Source organism: Phalacrocorax aristotelis, chromosome 8 (assembly GCF_949628215.1).
Source record: "Phalacrocorax aristotelis chromosome 8, bGulAri2.1, whole genome shotgun sequence".
NCBI lineage: Eukaryota > Metazoa > Chordata > Aves > Suliformes > Phalacrocoracidae > Phalacrocorax > Phalacrocorax aristotelis.
The window spans coordinates 20,355,303-20,377,734 of NC_134283.1; the positions used below are offsets into that span (position 1 = coordinate 20,355,303).

The 22,432-nt window shown below is 38.7% G+C and overlaps 1 protein-coding gene across 11 annotated transcripts; it reads right to left on the reverse strand.

The window, feature by feature from the left end:
- Positions 1-1,413: 1,413 nt before the first annotated feature.
- LOC142061086 (dipeptidase 2-like) lies at positions 1,414-18,408 on the reverse strand. 11 transcript variants are annotated; one of them, XM_075101642.1, is made up of 12 exons: positions 18,241-18,397; positions 16,258-16,370; positions 11,828-12,102; positions 10,952-11,078; positions 10,336-10,465; positions 9,799-9,940; positions 8,884-8,953; positions 8,205-8,381; positions 7,559-7,646; positions 6,851-6,926; positions 5,046-5,181; positions 1,414-3,837 (listed from the first exon to the last, which is right to left on the reverse strand). In XM_075101642.1, exons 3-12 carry the CDS (start codon positions 11,962-11,964, stop codon positions 3,643-3,645), a joined length of 1,278 nt encoding a protein of 425 aa, XP_074957743.1. In that variant the 5' UTR covers positions 11,965-12,102; positions 16,258-16,370; positions 18,241-18,397; the 3' UTR covers positions 1,414-3,642. The 11 variants fall into 11 exon arrangements, with proteins under 11 accessions (XP_074957743.1, XP_074957744.1, XP_074957747.1 ...); XM_075101643.1 differs by having other exon boundaries at positions 16,258-16,358; positions 18,241-18,377; XM_075101646.1 differs by lacking the exon at positions 16,258-16,370 and having other exon boundaries at positions 10,336-10,439; positions 18,241-18,408.
- Between the last annotated feature and the right edge of the window lie 4,024 nt (positions 18,409-22,432).

Sequence of the window (22,432 nt, forward strand, 5' to 3'; positions counted from 1 at the left end):
TGAAAGTCACTGTTAATGGGAAGAATCTTCTAGTTATTTACCTTTTTGTACTTTAGCCATATTCAGAAATTGAAGCAATTTGATCATTTCCATATGTGTAAATCCAGAGAACAGTGAACAGAGGAGCTGCTGCTTTCAATAGCAAATGGAAGAAATCCAAGTTGCCGCAGTCTCGCTCTGCTGCTTTACTCCTCCCCTCCACTAACACTGAACATGGTTAATGCAATCACTGACATGATCAGCAGGAAACCCATTACTTGAGGGAGGACAACAGTTAGTCTTCAGCTATATCAGCTCCCTGAACCAGTTTACCATATCGTTACACAAACACCAGCGCTGTCACAAGGGATAGGGGAGCATTCTTCCATTTGGCAGCCAACACAGCTTATTACAAAATCAGTATCTCAATTGTGTCTGATACTTCACTGATACCTCTAGCCATAATAGAATCTGTCAGTTGAGCTAGCGTGCCTTTCAAATTACCAATGCAAATTGCTCTTATTAATTGGTGCAGGGCAAAGGCATTCAATTTCAGGATGAATAATCCTCTCCATTGGGAGGCAGAAATCAGAGTGCAATCATTTTATGCTTGAGCTGTGGGAAATGCAGTGTTGCGACTACTTCTACAAGGTGCTTGAGACACTGGCACTCAGATTAAAGGGTCACTATAGTTTTTTCTGAAAGCAGGCACAGCCATATCTTACATTATTTTAGTTTTTAAATGGAATTCTAATGAGATGCCTTTCTACCGTGTTTTAAGTTGTGCAATTTTGATCATTTAAGAAAAATAAACTATCTGCATCTATTAGAAAAGCTAGATACTATGTGCATAATCATTGCACAATGCACAAGATTCCATTTCTTGCTTGATGATTTCACACTGATGTCGGGTTCATGCAAGCAGCTTATCTGAAGTGCTGAATTAATGTTGTAACTAGTAATGGAAAAAGGGACTTCTAGAGTAGCACACATCTGTTAGAAGTGCTGTGAAGTAGAGGTTATCCTAGCCTTGGTGCAGGCAACCTGTCTGGTTCCCCATAAGCCTTGTTCTCTATGACTTGACTTGCTTGACCAAGTGATTTGCTGCAGGTAACACTGTCATCAAGGACTCGCTGCAAGGACTGAGTCATCCATGTTCCCTTTCCATAAGCACTTGCTCAGACTTCTCTAAAGGTTAGGCGGTATCTGAGTGACGAGGAGGCTGACTGCCTACATCCAGGATGCTCTAGGGTTAAATCTACCTGACTTTCTCCTGCCTGCCATGGGGAAGGCTACCTTCCCTGTGAAGACAAGACCCAGAGCTCTCATGATACCCTCGCCTTCCTTCTGCAGCAGAGTTGCATAGTTCTTTCAGGGTTTCCTGGAGTTCTGAACATTTACATTGTTTTGTGAGATTACACCAGTATCTACAAATAATTTTAAACAATATTTTATTTAAATTTCATGTATATGTTTTGCCACAAGGTTACAAATTACAAATTACAAATTCATCACACAAAGCAGTCAAACAAGTAAGTGCAATACACTATAGATGAAACAAGGAAATAAACTACAAATATCTATGGTGGAAACAGTAATATAAAAGTATTGTCCATGTCTTAAAGAAAAGAGATATATTTTTAATCCATGCTGTAGTGTGGAAAAAAATGTAGAAATTAACAGGCAGAAAACGGACAACACAGTAGAAAGAAAAAGGCTGGAAGGAATAAGGAACCATCTGACATTTCAAATATGAAATGAAGTTACTATCACATTACTAATTCTGTGAAAAGAGGCCATGGATGGCAGTTTTCCAATCGTTTGCGAAGCTATTAGTAGAAGTACTGATGGGAAGTAAATATTTGCCTATTTAATTAGTCATTTTATTATTAATAAAAGTTCTCATGCTAGTCAAGCAGTATCGGGAAGGCAAAACTTCTGAGTCAGTGCAGAAACTACCCATTGTAGATGCATAACCAGGATCAGTATTTATTGAGAAACTGTTCTTAAAAACTTGGCTTGTATGCAACTAGATTATTCAACATGATTTGTAAATAATTCAGTAAGTGGCAGTAGTACATTCAGAATATACTTATCAAAGAGATGACCTTATCAGGAGAATTAATGAAGCTTCATTTTGAAGCACTAAAAGAACAGTCTTCTTCCAGAAACCCTACTTGTACATAGAATGCAGAAATGGATGGCAGGAACAGTCTTAGGTGACTCTAGAAAACAACTGACTTGCTGTTTCTATGCTGTTCATGCCTACCCTTGTCTTTCAGTTGTTAAATACTTTGTGTGTTTACCAATGCTGGTCTCAGATCAATTACAGGACTCTTATTTTATTCTATACTAAGGCTAAATTCTGTAAATGCCATATCAGTAAATAAAAGCACATATCATGAGATAAAAACCACACTTAACAGCAAGTATCATGGGAAGGCATTTAGCAGCAAGCACTGGGAAATGACCCTACAAAGATGTAGTGCTGTCATCTTACAATTTCTTATGAATCTCAGGATATTTGATAAAAATTCCAGGTTTGAGCCACATTAGCCTACCAAGAACAGGCCTATCGCGATATATGCTCTTCTGTGTAGCAGTAGCTTCTAACCTCATGTATCTTGATATTTGAAAACATGTTCCAAAGGCTGAAAGAGTAGAAGATTTCTAATCAAAAGATTCCTTTATAGTCTTGTGCCTATAAATCCTTTGACAATGGTCTGATTTTAGCCAGCTAGAATAAAAATAACATAACAAAACTTGTTACTGATAAGGATCATTGTTTAAGCATGAAAAATATTTCCACAAAGCTGTGGAATATTCCAACAGTTTTTTTATTTAAATACTCATTTTATACTGTTCCAAACTGCAATAAAAATATCAGAACAAGATCTCACCCTCCGAGCAGCCAGAATTCCTGCTTTGTCCTGGCTTATTGTTTCTCCCAGCTTCATGAACACGCAGCAAACAGCAGTCCCCAAATTACAGAAAAGTATCTACAACGTGGCCTGGTCCGTACCTGAATGCCAGACACCTACCCCCACCATTCAGTAACTCTCCAGTTGCCCACTGTCCTGGTCAGGGTTCAAAAATAAGCGTTTAGTACTGCAGGAGGATGCCTAAAGCTAGTGGTAGGCATGAAATCCAAATTGAAATAGCCATGTCATCCCTCTTGCCATCTTAAAAAAAAAAGCAAAAGAAAAAATCCACTCTTCTGCATATACGAGGGGGGTCATCTTCTCTGACTAAGCCACTGACTGATGATGAAAGTTGTATGATTTAACAAGAAGTAATATCTGAAAACATCTCAGTACAGCTGTCTTAATCATGTTCTCTAGTTCCTGTATGGAACTGCTGATTCTGGACTCCAGGATTTATACCAATTGCCACAATATGGGTACCAAAACCATATCTCATGTATTAGATAATTTATTCATTAGATGTGAATACTTTCCATTAACAATGTTGATCCTGGTTTAGCCAAATGACAGAGAATTTATCTCTTCAAATTCTAAATGCTTTTGCTACAACATTTGAAATTTACATTAACTTTCAAGTATGCAGGTGAATTTATAGAAGTTATTAAAAATATTTTGCATAGCTTTAACACCCCCACCCCCCTCAAAAAGTGTAGCTGCACTGCAGATTACTCCATAGGTCTTATGATTCATAATACAGTATTAAATATGATAGAATTACAAGTGTTGGACTAAAAGGTCGTGCCACAGAAGGAAATCCAAAGGAGCTGGCTGTCTGCAGCTGAGGATTACGTAGGTCTAGGCGACAGGAATTTTGTACTTCTTCTTGCGGAATTTCACTTTCACCTACACCTGTTAGTCCATTAATGTTCCGCACCTAGAAAAATTCAAAAGGTTGCCCCTGAAAGCCAGGCTGGCACAACAGCAAAAAGTTTTATGCAGCAGCGAGCAAATTCAATGCTATTTCAAGTGAACGAACCCAAACTGTACTACAAAAACACATCTCAATGTGAGGAAATCCTGATGTTTGCATTCCTATGAAACAATTCCAAAATTCAGTACAGATACATTACAGGCAAGAGTCATGGGTCTGGCTGTTTTTAGGTTTGGCTTCCTCCACATATGGATGCATTAGCTGGAAAACCTTAAGCAAACTCGCTCATGAGCTTTCTTCCCTGAAGTCAGCTCACAGTCTCAAGACAGAGCTTCAAACACCTCTAATTTAGAATGAAAAAAAATACTAAATCTCACAGATCAGTTAGGTGTGATGAATTTCAAACTCTTCATAATGTCCATCTGCCACACATGCAACTCAGCCTTAGGTAGGTATTTTGGCATGTTAACTGGAACAGTACAAAATTCCCTGATTTCTCCTCATCTAGCATACCCCAAAAAGGTAACTGGAAAAACGATCACTGTGAAATATATGTTGTCTAAAAGGCTTTTTGTATAATACCTACTTACTTATCCCTATAAATAAAAACAGTAGGAGGCAAGCAGTTTGCATGTTTCAACAGAGGCTTCTGAAAAAGTTACAGTTCAGGGGTCCTTACTCTCATACATTCTCTTGTTTCCTTCTCCCTATTCCTTCTGCATTAACTTCTACCATTTACACTTAAAGCTCATTGTGATCTAGTTATGTTTATGGATTCTTAGTGATCTGGTCATGGCAGGAGCCTTTTGGATAGCAGCCCAATCCCATGACAAGAATTAAACTGATTTGCAGGAGTCAGCATTCCTTACTGCACCAGCGAACACAGCCAGACTGTGACGCTGGTACATCCACAGTTTCTCCAAACCATGAAGCAATTCTATTTAGAAGTCAGTGATGTGTACTTATCATATTACAACAGAGAGAAAAAGTTCCACCGAGCTCTGTCTGCTCTCTCTTCACTTCTCTTTATTCTGCTAACACTCTCTTGCAATCTTGGTTTCTTTCCCAGCATTTGGAATTATTGCATTAAGTGCTTACATTCCCTCATAGCTCTCTCATTGAGCAAAAAGGAAAAAAAAAGCAGCAGGGCACCAACAGTTCCTCTCTCCCTCTTAGGAAGAATCAAGATTCAGTTTAGTTTTTACTCTTACATTTTCCACTTCCCTGAAGACACGGAGGAAGTTCTCCCTTAAGACCCCTTTCAGTTCAGTTTCACTCCATCCTCTTCTTAGAAGTTCCTCAATCAAAGAAGGGTATTTAGAAACATCTTCCAATCCCTCAGGGAAACTGTTGGCAAGAGTCACACAAGAACATTCAACACACATCACTGAAAAAATGTAGAAAAATATTTTTAAGTAGTCTTTTGTACATGTTCACTTTTGGAGTGAGCTCACATTGGACCCAATTCTTCCTCTGAGAAGTTAAAAAAATAATTAAGAATTCAACTGATGTAAGCAGAAGCAGGACTGGAACACAATGAAAGGCTTTTTCTGCACAGAGGGTCCCATTAACAGAACAAAACTGTGTATTCTGGGATGAAGATGCACTTGTATATAGGCAGAGCAGAAGCATGGAGGATATTAAAACAAAACAAAATTTTTAAAAAACCTGCAAACTCATGTATGCATTAATCCACGCTTTATATCTGGCTTTCAGACTAAGAGCAAAAAGCTGCATCATGCTGCATCACAGAGGGAGTTGGTGTAACTGAGAACAAAAAGGGAACGTGCAGACACATGATGAGCAAAGGAGTTGCAGGCGATTTCATGTTCTCTGTTGTTTGCAAAGTAATTTTTCTAAAGAAAATACAATTAGAATAATAATATAGTTTTGAATTCAGCAGTTTAGGTAGTGAAAAGAAAGCTATTCAGAACCCTCTACTGAAGAAATTACAATGAGCAAAATTGACCTATGTCTTGTGCTAATTCTTGTCAGAATAAAAAGGATTTAGAAGTAAGAAGCTGAAAACCCTGCATTAAACAGCTGTTTTAGATTGTATTTCCAGGACTCTTTGACTTCATTTTGAGATAACTAATATTTTCTGCTATTTTTCTTTTCTGTGGAAGTGTGGCGATAAGCATATCTCAAGAAATCTGTGCCATTACTTTCTACCAGGGCTTAGGACCTTAACACCTCCACCAATTAAACTGATGGTCTTTGTGAAAATGCATGCAATAAAATGTTTCCTTTTGTTGCAAACTGTGTTTTTATTTCAGAGATTATAATTTCAGAGCTATGATTATCTAACTCTCGTGGGAGCTGATAAACTGTTTTTGTGGTCTGACTGTACAGATGTGAGTCTGACTGTGACTTGCATATTCAAATGTGTCAGCCCCCAGAAGGAAAAAAAAAAGGAGATTAAGATTCTACAGAAAGATAAGATGCAAAAAAAAAAGTTGACAGTTACACCAGCAAATGCCACCCAATCTGCATTTATTTCCTGTGCTGTAACAACACCAGCCCCGGTGTGAGCAGGAGAGGTTATGTTGTAGGCTGTTCACCATGCTCTGCTTGCTCCAGACACTTCCCAGGCCACAAAAGCAGGAATAGTTTCACATCCCCAAAACACTCTGGGCTTTCCCCACTAGAAAGGAACGGTGGAGGAAAGAGCTTTGCAGCATCTTCCTGGGCTACCCCATTTATCGTCTAAAGGCTGAGGCAACTTTTCTGTCATTCATCTTTGGCTTCTGGAAGACAGCACCCCCATCACTGTTTTTGTGTGTGCAAATCACTGTCTAGAATTCACAGGGCATTAGGATCCATTTCCACATTTGTAGCACTGCTTCATACAGTTCTAAAACTGTAAAGAGGGTGTCCCTCTTTCACAGAACTTGTTTTTGTACTCCTCACAAGATAACTTGCTACAACTCTTAGTCAGCCTTCCTTTTTCCCCAAAAGGAATCAAAACCTTCGTAATTTATGGAGCAGATGTCCATGTATGTACAATTTTACTAACCGTTCCACTCCATCGTAGTCACCACCAATTCCTATCAATTCTGAACCTGCAATTTTCTTTATGTAGTCAAAATGATCTGAAATAAAATATCAATAAAAGAATATCTAAGCATCCAGCAAGAAGAAATAATACAGTTTGTCAGACATATTGGCACTAGGCCACCGTTCTCCTTAATCATGGGTTCTTAATCAAATCCTTTTAAAAAAAGATCAAAAGCTATCCTGATGATATAGGTTAAAATTTAATAATGCAGTTGAAGTATTCTGAATATTTTCTGGTGCTTAACAAGATGTTATTGGTTATTAAGCACATCAGACAGCAATCTTCAAAATAACAGCTACACCGATGAGACGCATATGAGGAAAAAGAAATTATCATGCCAGCACATTAATTCCTAACAAGTAGCCCACATACACCAACAAGCTTTTCATTAACCATTACATACATTTGTTTTCCACTCTTAATTACAAAAGTTTAAGATGTTTTGCAGAAAGTAGCAACTACTTTGAGAGCATCATGTCCTCCAGCTATACACCTTGTACCTCTTGTTACTGTTTAATGAATATTAGCTCCAAAAACATCTAGAGCTGGGTTAAGGTGTGGAAAGGAATAAAAAAGCAGTGTAATTTATACACTATCAAAAATGACACAGGCACCAGGAAGTTCATAGAAGCCACCCACAAAAACTACAGTATATTAACTTCAAACCTGCAAGAGTAGAAACATTAACAACTTCTCTGCCACAAGCCAGTATATCTGCACTGAAAGTCACCATGATAATTCCCTTGTTCTTTTTCTGAAAGATATGAAGAGACAGGTGATGAGTGGGCATTCGTGTGTCCTGCAAACCCCACGGGCATCTCATCTAGATCCTTCTACATCCATCCATCAGTGAGCATAACAACACTTTAAGACAAAGCTCAGATGACAACACAAGGCTTTGCTTCTCTGTCCTTTACCCTGGATTCACTATATATTCTCATGTAGCCTGAATCAGCAGAAGTCCACTGACTACGTCAAACCAACTCAACCAGAATTCCAAAGTATTTGCAAACAGTTAATTTTTGTAGCCAAAGACAAAACACGACCCAAAGAAAACGTCTCAGAAGCGAACGCATAACTTGCTACTCAGGGATCTGCTTATAAATCCAATTCAGAGATGAGAAGGTGAAAATTAAACACCACAGCTTGAATGCACAAGTTTGCCTCAGACTAGCCAAACACTGCCATTAAAACAAAAGAAAAAAAACAAAACAAGTAGTCACCTCTCAAATACCCAAAAAGTAAACAAAAGAACCCAAAACAAAACTAACAAAAGCAAACAAACACAACCCCCCAAACCCATATCACTCACCAGTTGCCAGAGGATATCATCAGGAACATTTCTTGAGTGATTACAGATAGAAAATGCCGAGGAATGGCTGAAAATTACTGGTGCTTTTGATGTATTCAGTGCATCTCTTGCTGTGGAATCTGAAGTATGAGATAAATCTATCATCATGCCCAGCCGATTCATCTCCTTTACCACTTCCTGAAACAGATTTTACAGACAACGGTGTCAGTATTAAGCTTCCTAAAAGGAAACTGTTTAGCTGATGTATGTGAACAGATAAATTCTGCAGCTGTCAGCCGGTCATAAACATGCTGTGCCTGTATGGGTTTCTATTTAACTATTAATTTAATAATAATTTATTCACTCACAAGTAATTAGCACAGCACCACATGCTCAAAACGTAGAAAACTTAGTCAATCTAAAATAAGTCATTCGAACTCTATTCACATCCCACTACTTCCACATATTAATTCATACATCTGATCTGTATTAAAACAATTGTTAATAATTAAATCTAGTGCTTCTTTCACCCTAAAGAACATCATAGGGAATTTGGTTTGCCTGAACCCTGATCACCTCCTAACTATCAAGGAGTTCCAGTAATTAGTTTTTAATGACAAGCTTCTTTTGAAAAGATAAGGACAAAAATTGTTAGTTGTGTGAGAGATTGCTTAGATTAGCATTCAAGAGAGATCCTTACTTTGCCGAATTTAGTCAGTCCAGTAACATTAGGATAAAAATTGTGCCTTCCTTTAGATGATGATTCAGACCTTAAAAAGGAGGAGAAACATCATATTATTCTGGAGACTACAATGTCAGCAACTGAAACTACTTATGCTGTGCCCAATAAAAATCATTACCAAGTCATATAGCCAAATGTAGAGATAATGAGCTACAGAATACATAATACGTATCTTGTTCACACAGTGCTTTTACATTCATAACGTTATATCTTCAGGTTCAGGACTGGTACATGTTTGTGAAGCAATACAAGACAAGCAGAGAGATGCTTATCAGATATTTTCTGATCAAACAAACCTTCATCAGAGAACAAAGATACACTGAAACGTCAGTTACCTGTCAGCCAGAAAGCCTGTTTTTCAGCCTCCTCTACACACAGTTCCCCTTCCCTGAGTCAGTACAAGAAGGAATTTTGTCAATCCAGCAAAGAGTAGGCACTAATATGCTGATACCCATCTCTGTAGTTGTATATGGGACCCTGTACTCCTGAGCTGGCCGGAGGGGACAGCGTTGAAGGCTGCTGACTGCTGAACTCTTGCATAGCATTTACCCTCTTTTATCTACATCATATGCATTTTTAGTACCTTTTTTTTTTTCTGTTTTGCCTTATGTAACAAAGCAAAGGGGATAAAAATTTTAATGTCTTTGTGTTGTTAACAAGGTTTAAAAGTTCACAAATTGTCAGCATAACAAGCACTACATCACAGTCTCCTACTTGATGCATGGCAAGTGATTTATCCGAAAAAACTATCATGCTTTACTTGTTTCAGAGTCTTTCACACCTGAACTCTGTGTCTGAATCCATATTTTCCCCAACTTGGAGCTGCCACCACTTTGTATTAGACTGTCACACAAAAACATGCACATTAGTTACCAGGGTGTATTGCAGGAATGTGTTAACGTCATGTAACGAACACCCAGTTCATAATACATCCTCAGTGCTGCCAGACTACTGTCAATGGAGTGACCGCCTTCTATTCCAATCAAACATGCGATCCTTCTACTGTCAGAGATACCTGGAAACAGCAAAAGAAAATAATTCCAAAGTAATTTCATGACAGATAAGAAGCCAGCTCTACTGAGCAACAATTGTTATTGTAAATGGCAAACAATAAATACTGACATTTCCACAGAACAGGAGGACCGACATTTACATAAACAGGAGAATTGACATTTTCATAAACATGCACAGGACTAGTGTATGTTTATATAGCAGATTTTCTCATGACTGCAGTGAGCCAGGACTGTGCACAGAGTCAGTTATTGTGGTTCCATGGAAAAACAGAACTCTTTAAACTGTTTAAAGTTACTCTTTAAACCAGGATAACTTGCCTGCTTGCTGCTCTCTGTCTTTTGCACATACGTCCTGCAATCCCATTTAAAAAATTTCTGTTACAAGTAAGAGCATCACCTTGGGAAGTTGTCACAAATTCAAGCTCTTCATAGCTGTTACACATCCTCTTGACAATATCAATTTGCTCTAAGGTCAGACGCACAGCATCTTTGTTTTGAGCGCTGCAAAGAACATACACTGACCAAAACTGAAAGAGACATTGACAAGTAAACTAGATAACTTGTGTTTCAACTTGGAAACATTCATTTGCTAATAGTGAAGTTCATGAGCACAGACCAAAGTAATTTCCTACAGTTTACAAGGGAGTTGCCACTGTAGTTCCGCTCTCCCCCCCAAGGGAAGTATGATGCAAGGCAAGAGCATCCACTCCAGACTTGATTAAAGCCTCCTGATGCACTCAGCTACTCCACAGTACACACAGGAAAGTGGATGCATGTTTACTAATTTATTTATCACAAAAAAAAAATGCTGCTGTTTTTGTTAAGGGTACCTGGATTATAAAACAAACTTTTGAAACATGAATGTTATGGAAAAGTGTCTGTGGCTTTTCAGTTTCATTGTTTTTTCTTTTTCAGCAGAAAGAGCCAAAATTAAGGCCAGGAGTACTTTTGTGATTGGGTAGGAGACAAATGTAAAAATATGTTCTCAGACTCACAACCATGGTAGTACATACCTGAGCTCCCACATAACCAGCCTGAAGTTTTGCAAGGTTTGTGTGAGTCCTGTTGAGTTCTCTTAAGTTGACTCCACTGAGTCTATTTTGGTAAAACATTCTCAGCCTCAGTACAAAGTCGTTGTGGCTAGAATTGAAAACAAATAGGGCTTGTGATAGAAATAAGTTGTTCCCCTTCTAACCCAAACATAATTTCTTCCACTGTTCATAGTCCCTTAGACTAATAATTGCCAATAATCCTTGCAGTAACGTGCTTAAAAGTCTCTCTTCTTTTGCAAACAAGCTTTATTTCTTAATTAGGACAGCAGGAAACTTTGTTTTGCTTCCCCCATTTTTATAGCCGTTGTGTTTCTGTATCTATTTTTCTCCCTATCTCTTCTGAAGGAGTGGAAGAACTGAAATCAGCCACCACGATCCTTAAAAGCAAGTACTTGTGGTAGAATGTTCAGTACTGCCTGTGCTAGAATAATCAGTGTTTGTGTTCCCAGGTCAAAATAAACTCACCACAGACATCATTCCTTCAAGTTGTAGGAGTACCCTTTCAAGGTATGATGCCTGCTTTCTGGCTATGCACAGAAGTCACTGCTAGTGAAAGATGCCATTGAATTGTGGGAAGGAGGCAAGGATATTATGTAAAGGGAAACAACAATTGAGTGTCGAAACCTGACCAGAAAATCACAAATGCGTTTAGAATAACATCATCCTATAATAAGTTCACTTTGAACCAAAATTTGTTCCAGGTAAAGCACTGCAACAGTAACTAACTGCTGTGTGCTAGTAACAGCCTACATCTCTACTGATCCAGATGCACTTCAGCATTTCCTCCTCACTTGTCAAGATTCACAGAGAGAGTTTAATTTAACATATTTTATATACCCATCAATTAAACGTGTTTTTTGCATCAGCTCAATAGCTCGTTCTCTCACTGGGTTCTCATAGCTGAATGGCACAGTATCAGAGAAGAACATCAACAGCCACAGGAACAACTTTGTTGTATTGCTCTTCATTTCCATTTTCCAGTTTGGTAAAGCAAAGAGATACCACAGTTATTTGCTGATGACAATGAAACAGCAAAATTTCCAGTCTGTGGAGGTTTAGGCTTAATAGTATAGGCAGAGCCAAAATGCGTTTCCTTAATGCTGAGGTGAATTCTGCAGGAGGAAAGAAAGAAAGAAAGAGAATAATAAACAGAAGGCAAGGTAGTGGCAGAAACTGTAAACCAGCTACCTTCTCCTGCAGATTTTAGGGTCTCTGGCTATCGTGGTTTTGCACATATAACCACTCCTTAAACTCTGCTGCTACCACCAGCTGACTGCTGAAGGGAACCAACTCCTCAGTCAGAGCTGGTAGGGTGAGACTGAAAGCAGCTCCCAAAACAGCATAACAAGATAGTTTTCTCGTTACATTAACTGGTTTGTTCTCATTATTAGGGAAACCTCACACTGAAACGAACACTGTTTTTGAGAAGTTCAAAAAATCTGCTTCTTCTGAGTAAACTCTACTGTTAAAACACACAGCACGTCAGAGTATTTTCAGAGGAAAGCTATTGAAATCCAACACTTTTCCATACCTTCGCAAGGACAATATGTGCCAAACGTGAAAGGGTCACTTTATTTCCACGAGGAAGTGGTATGACAACAACTTCAAGAGTAATCCAAGCACCCTGTGATCTTTTTTTAAATATAGTACTCAAACACTTGGGCTACAGCCTTTCAGGTGTCAGTCAAAAAGCATTTTTACAAACAGATTAGAAATACCTCATGTTCTATATAAGTAAATATAAGATCTGCTAGAAGGTGAAAATAACTTTGCAAGGAAAAGGTTGGGGTTCTTCCCCCCCCCACATTCAGAGTTACTGGCAGCATTACCTTTAAAGCTGAGGAGCAGTCACCTCCTTCATTCATTGGAGTGACATCCTAATTAGATGCCTGTACTCTGTGAATTCTTTCAAATCAAAAAGTCTGACTAGAATTCTAATATTGCATAGCCAATGCTCATATTTTTCCAAAAGTCAACAACAAAAAAAGAAAAGTAATATTGACCTTTCATTGTTTTCTACTATAAGTCAGTAAAGTTTACATTTCTAAAGTTTATTCTGGCAGCACAAATCTTTGTTTTTACTAATAAAGGAAGTTGTTTTTATGTATTTCTTGTCTGCAGAGGTAAAAACAAATAGCAAATATCCAAGATACGATAAAATTACAAGGCAATTCACCTTGCCTGCATGCTTTCCTTCTCTTGACTTTAAGCAAATTTTCTAAAGCAACAGGAGGCAGGCATAAACCCAAGGAAAGTTTCCTGATATATAGCCACATATTCATCAGTAAAGTCACAGATATCTCAAGGGAGATCCATAGGTGACGGTGGCACTGGAAGCAAATGCAAGTAATGCTAAACAGATTACCTATTGGCAGCATCCTCTTCTAAGCACAGTTCTTTCTTACTGTGACTTTCTTACTAGAACATTTTGATTATAAAAATCAAAGCCAAAATAAAAGCAGGCCTGTAACTAGGGTTCTGAAAAGCAGCACAGTGAAAAACATATTATTCAGATTCTTGTAGTTCCAGCCTGCAATATGCAGAGTGTAAATCAAACAAAAAGTTATCTGGCTTATTTGCCTGATAAATTGTATGTTGTGCTACTACGATGTGGTGTTTGATTTCCTTCTCTTACTTGTTTTCAATAAATCAATTTATGCAAGAGGGTACATTCCAAAAAGAAAAAAATAAACAGAATCCTACTGGAAGCTTACACACATTTAAAACTGCAACAGTTTGCTAACCTCATGCAGAAAATTAGAAGGTATTACGCAGTGGAAATAAAGTAAACCTAGCAGGCCCAGCAGCCTCCTACTTCTCTTGCTAAGCTCCTCTCTCCCAGCTCTGGAGTTCTCAAAGCGAAGTGCACTATTAGTCCCCATGGGACAAACCCAGAGGCAGTCTCACGATGCTGCTCCAGGAAGAGAAATACATCTCTTCAATTCTGAGTTAGGCACCATAGCTGAGTTTCCTACAGACCAAAAGTCTGTCCCAAAGAAATATGTGTAACACTCAAGGGACAATGAGCACAAAGAGAACACTTTCTTCTTACTTTCAGCTTCACTCCAGCTCCACAAAACATGGCAGGTTTGCAACACACAGACACAGGCAGCGCAGAAGGGGTAAGGAGGGAGGTGCAAAATGTAGCTCTATTTCTTCTTCCACATTACACTTCAAAGCCAAAATGTCTCTTTCCATATCTACCTTTGCATTTCTCATTAAGACCACAACTGCTTTTCGTCCCTACCATACCTCTGCACACAGGATAAGCACAGCAATTTTGGGCATCAAGCTTAGAAAAGCCATCAGCCAACAGCCCAGAATAAACAATGACAGTCCCTGGAGAGTTGCAACAGGCACAGAGTGAGCCTTTGCAGACACACGCTACACAAATAAAGCTTTACTACTTCACATGCATTAGCTTCTACCATTGGTTTACATTCTCCAAGCTCTTCATGAACAGCTAGGAAGTTACTATCAATAAAATATGAATGCTGACAAAGTACATATTGCACTGAGTGTTCCCACGTCAGGGAGGACAGAGCTATAATGAAGCAGGATGGCCATATCTGCCATATAAGGATGCAACAAGGGGGGTTTGCTCTTTTAAAACAGATACATTTTAATGGAAAGGGTCACAGTAAGAAAGGAAAATTTTTCTGCACGCTTCTGTCATTTACCATCTTCGGAAGTATGGGCAAACTGCCTGGCCCCCCTTCTTTCCAGCAGGGAGGCCGGACCTCAGTGCAGAAGGTTCAGTAAACAGCTGCTATTTAAGTGCAGCAAATCTCAGTTAGGAATGGCATTCCTTTCATCCCATTTGAAGTCCTTATTCTCCATCTTATTTTTTACTAAAAAACTTCATGACAACCATTACATTGAGACTCAAATTTATGGAATTACTGTGCCCAATCAAATATATAAAGTGCAATAAAACAGAGCTCACAGCTCGAGATAGTAACACATCCAGAAAAATGAAGAAGGGTCATCCCCACCACAGTCCAGTTATGCTGAGAGCTCAGGCAGATAATCCTAGTGTAGGTCTGAATTAACAACCGCAAGTCATGGCAGCAGCTTAGTTGCAGCAGCAGAAACAACACGAGGTGACCAGAACTCTAGGTAAAAACCTTGCTGATTGCTGGCAAAAACATGGATTCTTCCTATTCCTTAAGTACTAATTAAACACAATTAGTAATACATAAATATTAAACATACTTCTAGGAGCAGAACACATGCATCATACTATGAAGTATGTTGTTAAGAAAAGATACCAATCCCTTTGAAATTCACTTTGTCGTGGAGATGGCCTTTCCGCTCTTTCCCAGTTTTTGCCTGAAATTTCTTTCGCTGTCATTAGCCCTGAATCATGTCAGGTTTATCTGTTCCTCTGCCTAGAAACCTCCTTAGTGCTGTCCCAATACAGATATTACAATTTATGATTTTCAACCTGCTATTTCTTCCCTGCCTGTGCAAAGGATGCAATGAAATGCCACCAAGCAATGAGAAAACATGGTGCTGTTAAACTTATTGCTTAAAACAGGGATTAAAGGGAATAAATACAGTAAGGGTTGGAAGGCCTTTCAGGATCTCTAGGGAAGAGAAAGGAACAACCAGGATAGCTTGTCCCAAACTTCCTGGGAAAGAGGAACCCACTAGAGGCAATTACATTTCTTCCATATATAAAATCACTCTTAGCTTTCAGCCTTGAATTTAAGTGAATCCTTGGAGATTACACATGCTGTCCACTGTGCATGTAGACTGCAAGTTTTTCAGATGCAGTATAACCTCAGTTGGCAAGACTTCCTTGCCACTGAAGTGTAGGAGATTCATTGCTTTCTCTTTTAAAACAATTCCATAACAGATAATATTAGTACAGATAAAAATGATGATTTAACTCCAGAAGGACTTCTCATAGCTTCCCTTAAGAAAAGGACAGCTACTGAAATTCTTTCCTATTAGGTTGTCATCCTTTACATCAATGTCGTTTTTTCCTTTCAACAGTTTTTAAGACTTTCTGACAATTTCAGACTGCTGAATCCAATAATTTCGGAGTATACAGGGGCTCTGCTAATGCTATGCATTTTTTTAATCGAATTACTAATTATGACAATTTTCTCAGAAATCCTGTTACTGAAATTCTATTTTCAAGACAGATAAGCTTTATTGCATAATTTCCTAAAGGCAGAATGAAGCAGAACAGCCTGCCAACTACTTCTATAACACCACGTATTATCAGGCAAAACCGTGTCCAGCTTAGGAGTGCTGACCTCAGTGGAAGGGCTGGCCAGGAGCATTTGATGCAAGGAGTCAGCTGTCTTCTTCGTCAATGTGCAGTCACCTCTTTCTCAGATCTGGTGATACTGCTTTCCTGGAATGCAAACTAGAACCCATTGAATGGACTTGAGAAAACTGCTCCAGGGTTCCCCTCTGCAAATGTACTCCCTACTGTATGGACCACAACAAGTTTCAAAATAATAGACAGCAGATTATATGGACGGAATGCTCTCCCTCCCAGTCACCCCATTTAGGCCCCATGATCCTGGCCCTTGTTTAAAAAGTGCTATTCTCCATGCCAGGGTCAGTGCAAGCCATGTCCCGTACAGCCCCTACTCCTGACAGACTCATTCTTCTTGGCAGGGTTTTGCCCAGTTCCCAAATATTTCTAATATTCTGGAAATGTTTGGATGCTGCTTTCAAAATACAATGCTACAAAATAGTGAGAGAGACAGACAGAGGCCACAAGGATGAGCATTACTGAGCTTTAACAACCAAGTTTAACAATAATGGACGCAGCCCATGGAAATATTGCTCTCACAGGAGGTAACAAACTTTGCCTCAGCACAAGAAAGCGTATTTGAGTACTAGTGCCACAGTGCAGTTTACCTGCCTCTCCCTCACAACCATTAAAGAGAGCATTTTCAAACACACCATGGGCACTTTTTTTTTATGCTGCCCACATTTTTCCAATCTAAAAGATAGCACTTTGTTTTCTTCTGGTGTTGGCATGCAAATGAAAGATTTGGAGGAACAGCAATTAGTGGAAACACAGTCATCCTCAAGGTCCTTCCTCAGAAGGGAGTACAGTCTTAGAGAAGTTGTTCTTCTTTCATAAACACGCATCAGAAATATACATGCATTGTGAGACCCAAAAACTTGAGTGAAACAGCACTTCTACAGAACTGTAAAGGACAGAGAGTCATCAGAAGTGTCTCTTCTGCTTTGTGGCAACCATAGAGATTTCCCTCAAATGTCAAAGCACAAATACAGACTTACATTTTACCACAACTGCAAACTTTGTTAACACAATGAAAAAAATCCTTGTATCTCTAATCCAGAAAATGTTAATTCTGTTCGTGGCAGCTCAGCATGCAAAATGTTAGAAAGGGGCAGTCAAAAAATTGCTCAAGCATGAGAATTCTGGTAAGCTGGCATCACAAATGCAAATCAGTTTCTGCAGGTATTTTTTGGTTTCAAATTCATCAAACAAAAATATAGATCAGATCTGCAACTGGTATCTCTAGAACTCTGTCAGATCCTGACAAAATTACTCTAAAGGAAACACTAAGATTTTATGGCTTATTATGTAGTCTGTAGCATAGTACAGTGTAACTGGTATTCCAGAAATCCACATAATTTGTCAGTTCAAAATGCTTAATGAGAAAGTACCAAGCCTTGTTCACACAATAACACTGTTGTCTTTCTACAAAAACTGCTACACATTGTAAATTTTGGTCCAAATATTATTCTATCAATATCCATGGTGATTTTCAGGAAGATTTTTAAGCAGGGAGTGTACTTACATGTTCTTCAAGTGGTTCAACTGCTAACAGAAATTATACTTATCTATACATTACCAAATCTCCATTCCATTTATTTGTACAAAAATGCTATTCTGGTAGCTACAAGAATTTCCTATAGATTTGCAATATAAAAGTACCTTATAGGTTTCATGCAAAACATTCTTTATACTTTGTCAGTAAGACTCATTTGCCTTTGAAACTGTTTAGCTAAAAAAGGACGCATAAGTATATCAACATCCAGAAATCAGTTCTTGAAAATTAAGAGAGTATTGCAAGCACAACACAAAATTAAGAACATGGTATATCAGGCACCCCTATTTAAACAGCATTTAAAATACAAAACCCACAGAGCTTTTTTTCCGTGCTGACTGAGCAGAGTTGAAAAGTGGAAGCTGACATGATATTTATAGCTTTTTTTTGTTTATCTAAAGGCTCCTTGGAGCAGGTTACCTTCTTAGGAAAATGCAGCAGAGTCAAAATCCACATTCCACTGTGTTGGATGCAACAGCTAAAGCTTGGCACCAGGTCCTCCCAGCACCAGAACAGCAACCAAGAAACGTCGTCTATTTCTTTAGCTTACATGTCACAGGCTTCACACTCAACAGACATTTGGAGATTACCCCTTTCAGAGTTATAAGGTCTGTGATAAAGCTTTCAGCTCAGCTACCGCCCACCAGGGAACCCAGAAGTCTTGTGCTGTGCTCAAAGTATGTGTTCAAAATCCGGCATTTCCTCCCTCTGGTGGCAAGCTGTTTGTGCAGTCCATCATGCATCTGCTCACTAACAGATGATGTGTGTAACACTGCTCTGTTTATATTGTTTTAGAAATAGGTGCCCCTCATCACAGAATAATTTAGGTTGGAAAGGATTTCTGGTGGGATGTCAACTAGTCCAGCTACCTGATCCCAGCTAAGGTAACTTCTAAGTTACATTAGGTTGATGTCTTCAAGGAAAAAAATTATACAACCTTTCTAGGCCCCTGTTCCAGTACTTGCTTACTCACATTGTGATTTCTTCTTCTCTCCCTCTCTTTTTATTTTTTTTTTCTTTTTAAGATAATATTCAACTGGAATCGCCCTTGTTGCAGTCTGTGATGGTTGCCTCTCATCCTCTTGCTGACCTGCTCTGAGAAGACTCTCTTAGATTTGAACTTACAGTAAGCACAGGTACAGGTGTGCACCTTACTGCTGACCTAATTTTGCCACATTGACTATACCTAAGCCAATAACTATCTACCCCTTGTTACTATACCTGCCAGATTTTAATCAGGACTTACAGTGCCATTGTTTGATATTTGTAAAGGTCAATATGCTCACAGGTTACAGGTGACCTTTTCAAAGATACTTATGTCTCTGAACTTGCTGGGACTTTTCACTCCCTTTGTGAGAGATGACAGTTTGCAAACAAAGAAATACATGCAAAAACATGATCCTGTAGTTTCACAAGAAGTGAGGTTTTCTTATTATTTTTATTTTACTTCATACTTTGTACAGAAAAACAAAAGAGCATCATGCTTCTCTTTATGATTCCATTGCAGAGAAATAACCAAGTCTCAGAATCAAAACTCCCACAGAGCTGTTGTACAAGTCATGTCTTAACTGCAACATACGTTTGTCATCATCCTCTAGTTCCAAGTCATTGGAAAACTTAAACAGAAACCCCCACATCACTTGGAATTCTGCTGCACATTGCTAATTTGGTGAACTTCCCTTATAAACATTTACCAACAACTCAAGTGGACTAAAGAACCCTAAATGCCACAAATTTAGTATCCAGAGAAAAGACAAATATTTTCTTTAGAAAATACCATCTACCTAATCTGAAGCTTGATCCAGGACAGGTCCATTTTTATGCCTATGACAGGAAACTATCTCCCAAATTGAATTTAAACCAGCAGATAACAGGCTTAGATTAATTTTCCTACTTGTGGTCTAGTTCTAGCTCATGTTGCCTTTTTAATTTTCAACTTTTCAAATTATCCCCTTCTTCCAAAGTAAGTAATACCACATAACTATCATCATGTGCAATTTATTTTTCCTATTTTCTCAATTTTTTCTCCTTGCAAAGTCAAGTTTAACCTCTGATCTGATTTCTACCCAACGCTACATTTCACACGCCTACAGGAAAACTAAGCTCACCAGCTCCTTGTTCAAGAACAATTCTTGCTGAGCCACTAAGCTCCTGCTTTGGACTTTTATCAGCTCACCTCCTTGCAGATTCAGACTATAACTAGTTTTTAAAAGCTGCTAAAAAGCCAAATTCTTCCTTTGGCTCACAGTCACGTTTCTATCCCAATAGCCCTGGATGAGCCTTAGCAGCTGTTTGTGTATAGTAATTCTTACAATGTGGCATTTGTGATGGATGTCCTTCTTGCAGAGTCCATCTGGCAGGACTGTTCTCTTGATAAATATGCTGAGAGCTATCCTTATTGCCCAGAATGTTGAAACACAGCTGTCTCTCCCTGATAATAGCTCTCCCTATGTTTATATCATGTACATTCACCTCAGACATATTTTGGAGCAAGCTGAGAAACTATAAAATAACTGAGTCTCTTACAACCATACCAGCTGCTGTCAGGACACAGGATAACATTATGTGTAGGAACTGTTTTTCACACTAGGAAGGCTTGTTCCAGCCACAGAGCAGCTTCACTAATTTCAGTACTTACATGTCCGAAGTGCTAGTGTTTTTACAACCAGCACAGACTAAACTGTAGATTACTCCAGCTGGAAAGTAGGGCTTTGTAAATGCAGATGCCTACTGTGGCAGCCGGTTTTAATTGCAATTTGGTTTCTCCATAAAATCCTTATACTCGACCAGCTCGTGGCGTCATCTACCCTACATAATAGCACTCCAGCATTTGGCATAGATCTAGTTTTGTGTGACAATCAGCTTTAAAAGCACATACGGTGAAATGGCTTAGGGACAAGCCATGTTAACAGAGTATAAATGCTGCTTATCAAGTATCTGAACTTGGTATCTTACATCCATGTAAAATTTGCAGTCTCCAAGGCTGTCAGTATGGCATTTCTTGAGCACGGCATAAGTGTTTTAATTAGAAAATGTTAAAACACATTAAGAAGAGGAAATCCCATGTATCAAGATTTCTGTTTGCATAAAAATGGTAATACAGGCAGTCTTAACTATTGCAAATTAAATTCCACCTGTTTCTTCTACTGATCTCAGTATTAGTTTCAGGTCCTGAAATGGAGTGAGTTCACACTTGGAGAGGGTGGTGATGGGAGGTTTGCTGGTTGTTTTAATCAGCATGGTTGCAACATATTTCTCAGATAGACCTTGCAAGAAATGTTAATCTAAGCTTAGGAAATCAAAGAGGTTACGAACCAAGTTGGTAAGAACCCTTTTTTCCTGTGTTACTCTTGTCTTGTGGGTGGCTGAAGCTGCAACAGTTCCACGACCTTAGTTTGACCAGCATCCATGGAAACAGGTCAGATGATGCTGTATACTCTCAGGATATGTACATACAGAACCACATCAGTTGGCATCTATCACCAAATGCAAAAGAACAGGAAGGAGTACAAAGATGAATGTTTCTCTTCACAGATGCTGGTTTTATTTTCCCATGTTCTGAACAGAGAAAAGACTTCATGAAGCACATCAAGATGTCACAAAAGCTTTGTAGTCACTAGGAAGGAAGCCATAGCTGAATGTTTCCTACAGCTGAAAGCGAATAGTGCCATAATGAAAGCATATACCTTGTAGAATGAATGCAACCGAGTACTACACTGACACCCATCAATGACTCTTGTCAACAACTTTTTATACAAATACCAGAGTGTCCTGGCTCAACACTCTCCTTCCACAGAATTAATTTCTGTAGTGATTTGGAAAGAAAGACTGAGAAAGCAGCTGCAGAAAAATAAAAAGTTGCAATAAACTTACCTATTCATTTAAATTATGCTGATCTTAAAATACTAGTAATATTTACAAGTGATAATGCCCAAGTAGTGAAGCAAACCAAGCAAAGCACCTGGCCTCCCTGCTTTCTGTTTGTTTAGCTACACATCTATTCTACAAAGGTATTAGGTATCCAGTTAAATTCTTTTGATTCAAGAAAGGTGAAAGTTCTTACCACAAGGTGGCAGGAGCTTACCAATTAAAATCATACCTAATCTATGATCTAATGACAGATTGCTTATTGTCAGGACTATAGACCATTTCTGTGAATCAGGATGCCAACTGGCTTGCTTCAGACAGGTGGGTCCCCCGTCCGCCCCTCAACATGAAAATAAAAAGAAAAATATTTTTTAAAAGCAGTAGAAGAGATCACAAAAGCCTTGTGGACAGCAGGAGTTGTTGCCTACTCAGCTCAAGAATTGTAACTAAAAAGGCTTCCAGAAATAGTTTAAAAAAAAATAAAAGTAGAAAAGTAGAAAAATTGTTTTCCCCACTCTGGATTGATTCCTGTGTAAGCACTCTTTCCTGTTTAAAAGCAGAATTCTCAAAGCTCTATTTCTGCCACTTTCCACTTGTCAGCAAGACCAAAGCCATTCATACATATTTAAAGTAGCAGGTGCCCTTGTGACAGTAGGCACCCACACCATGCAGGGCAGCAAGCTGAATGCCTTCTTTCCTGCTCAGCACAGGTTTCTGAGAATATCCAATCCTTTTGGTATCAATG

Coding starts and splice junctions, on each gene's coding strand:
- LOC142061086 (XM_075101641.1), bottom strand. CDS start 11,964: ATGGAAATGAAGAGCAATACAACAAAGTTGTTCCTGTGGCTGTTGATG. Junction 5,182..6,850: donor GACTACGATGGAGTGGAACG/GTTAGTAAAATT, acceptor TCTTGCCAACAG/TTTCCCTGAGGGATTGGAAG. Junction 3,838..5,045: donor TCTTCAGGGAAGTGGAAAAT/GTAAGAGTAAAA, acceptor GAATTTTTCTAG/GTGCGGAACATTAATGGACT.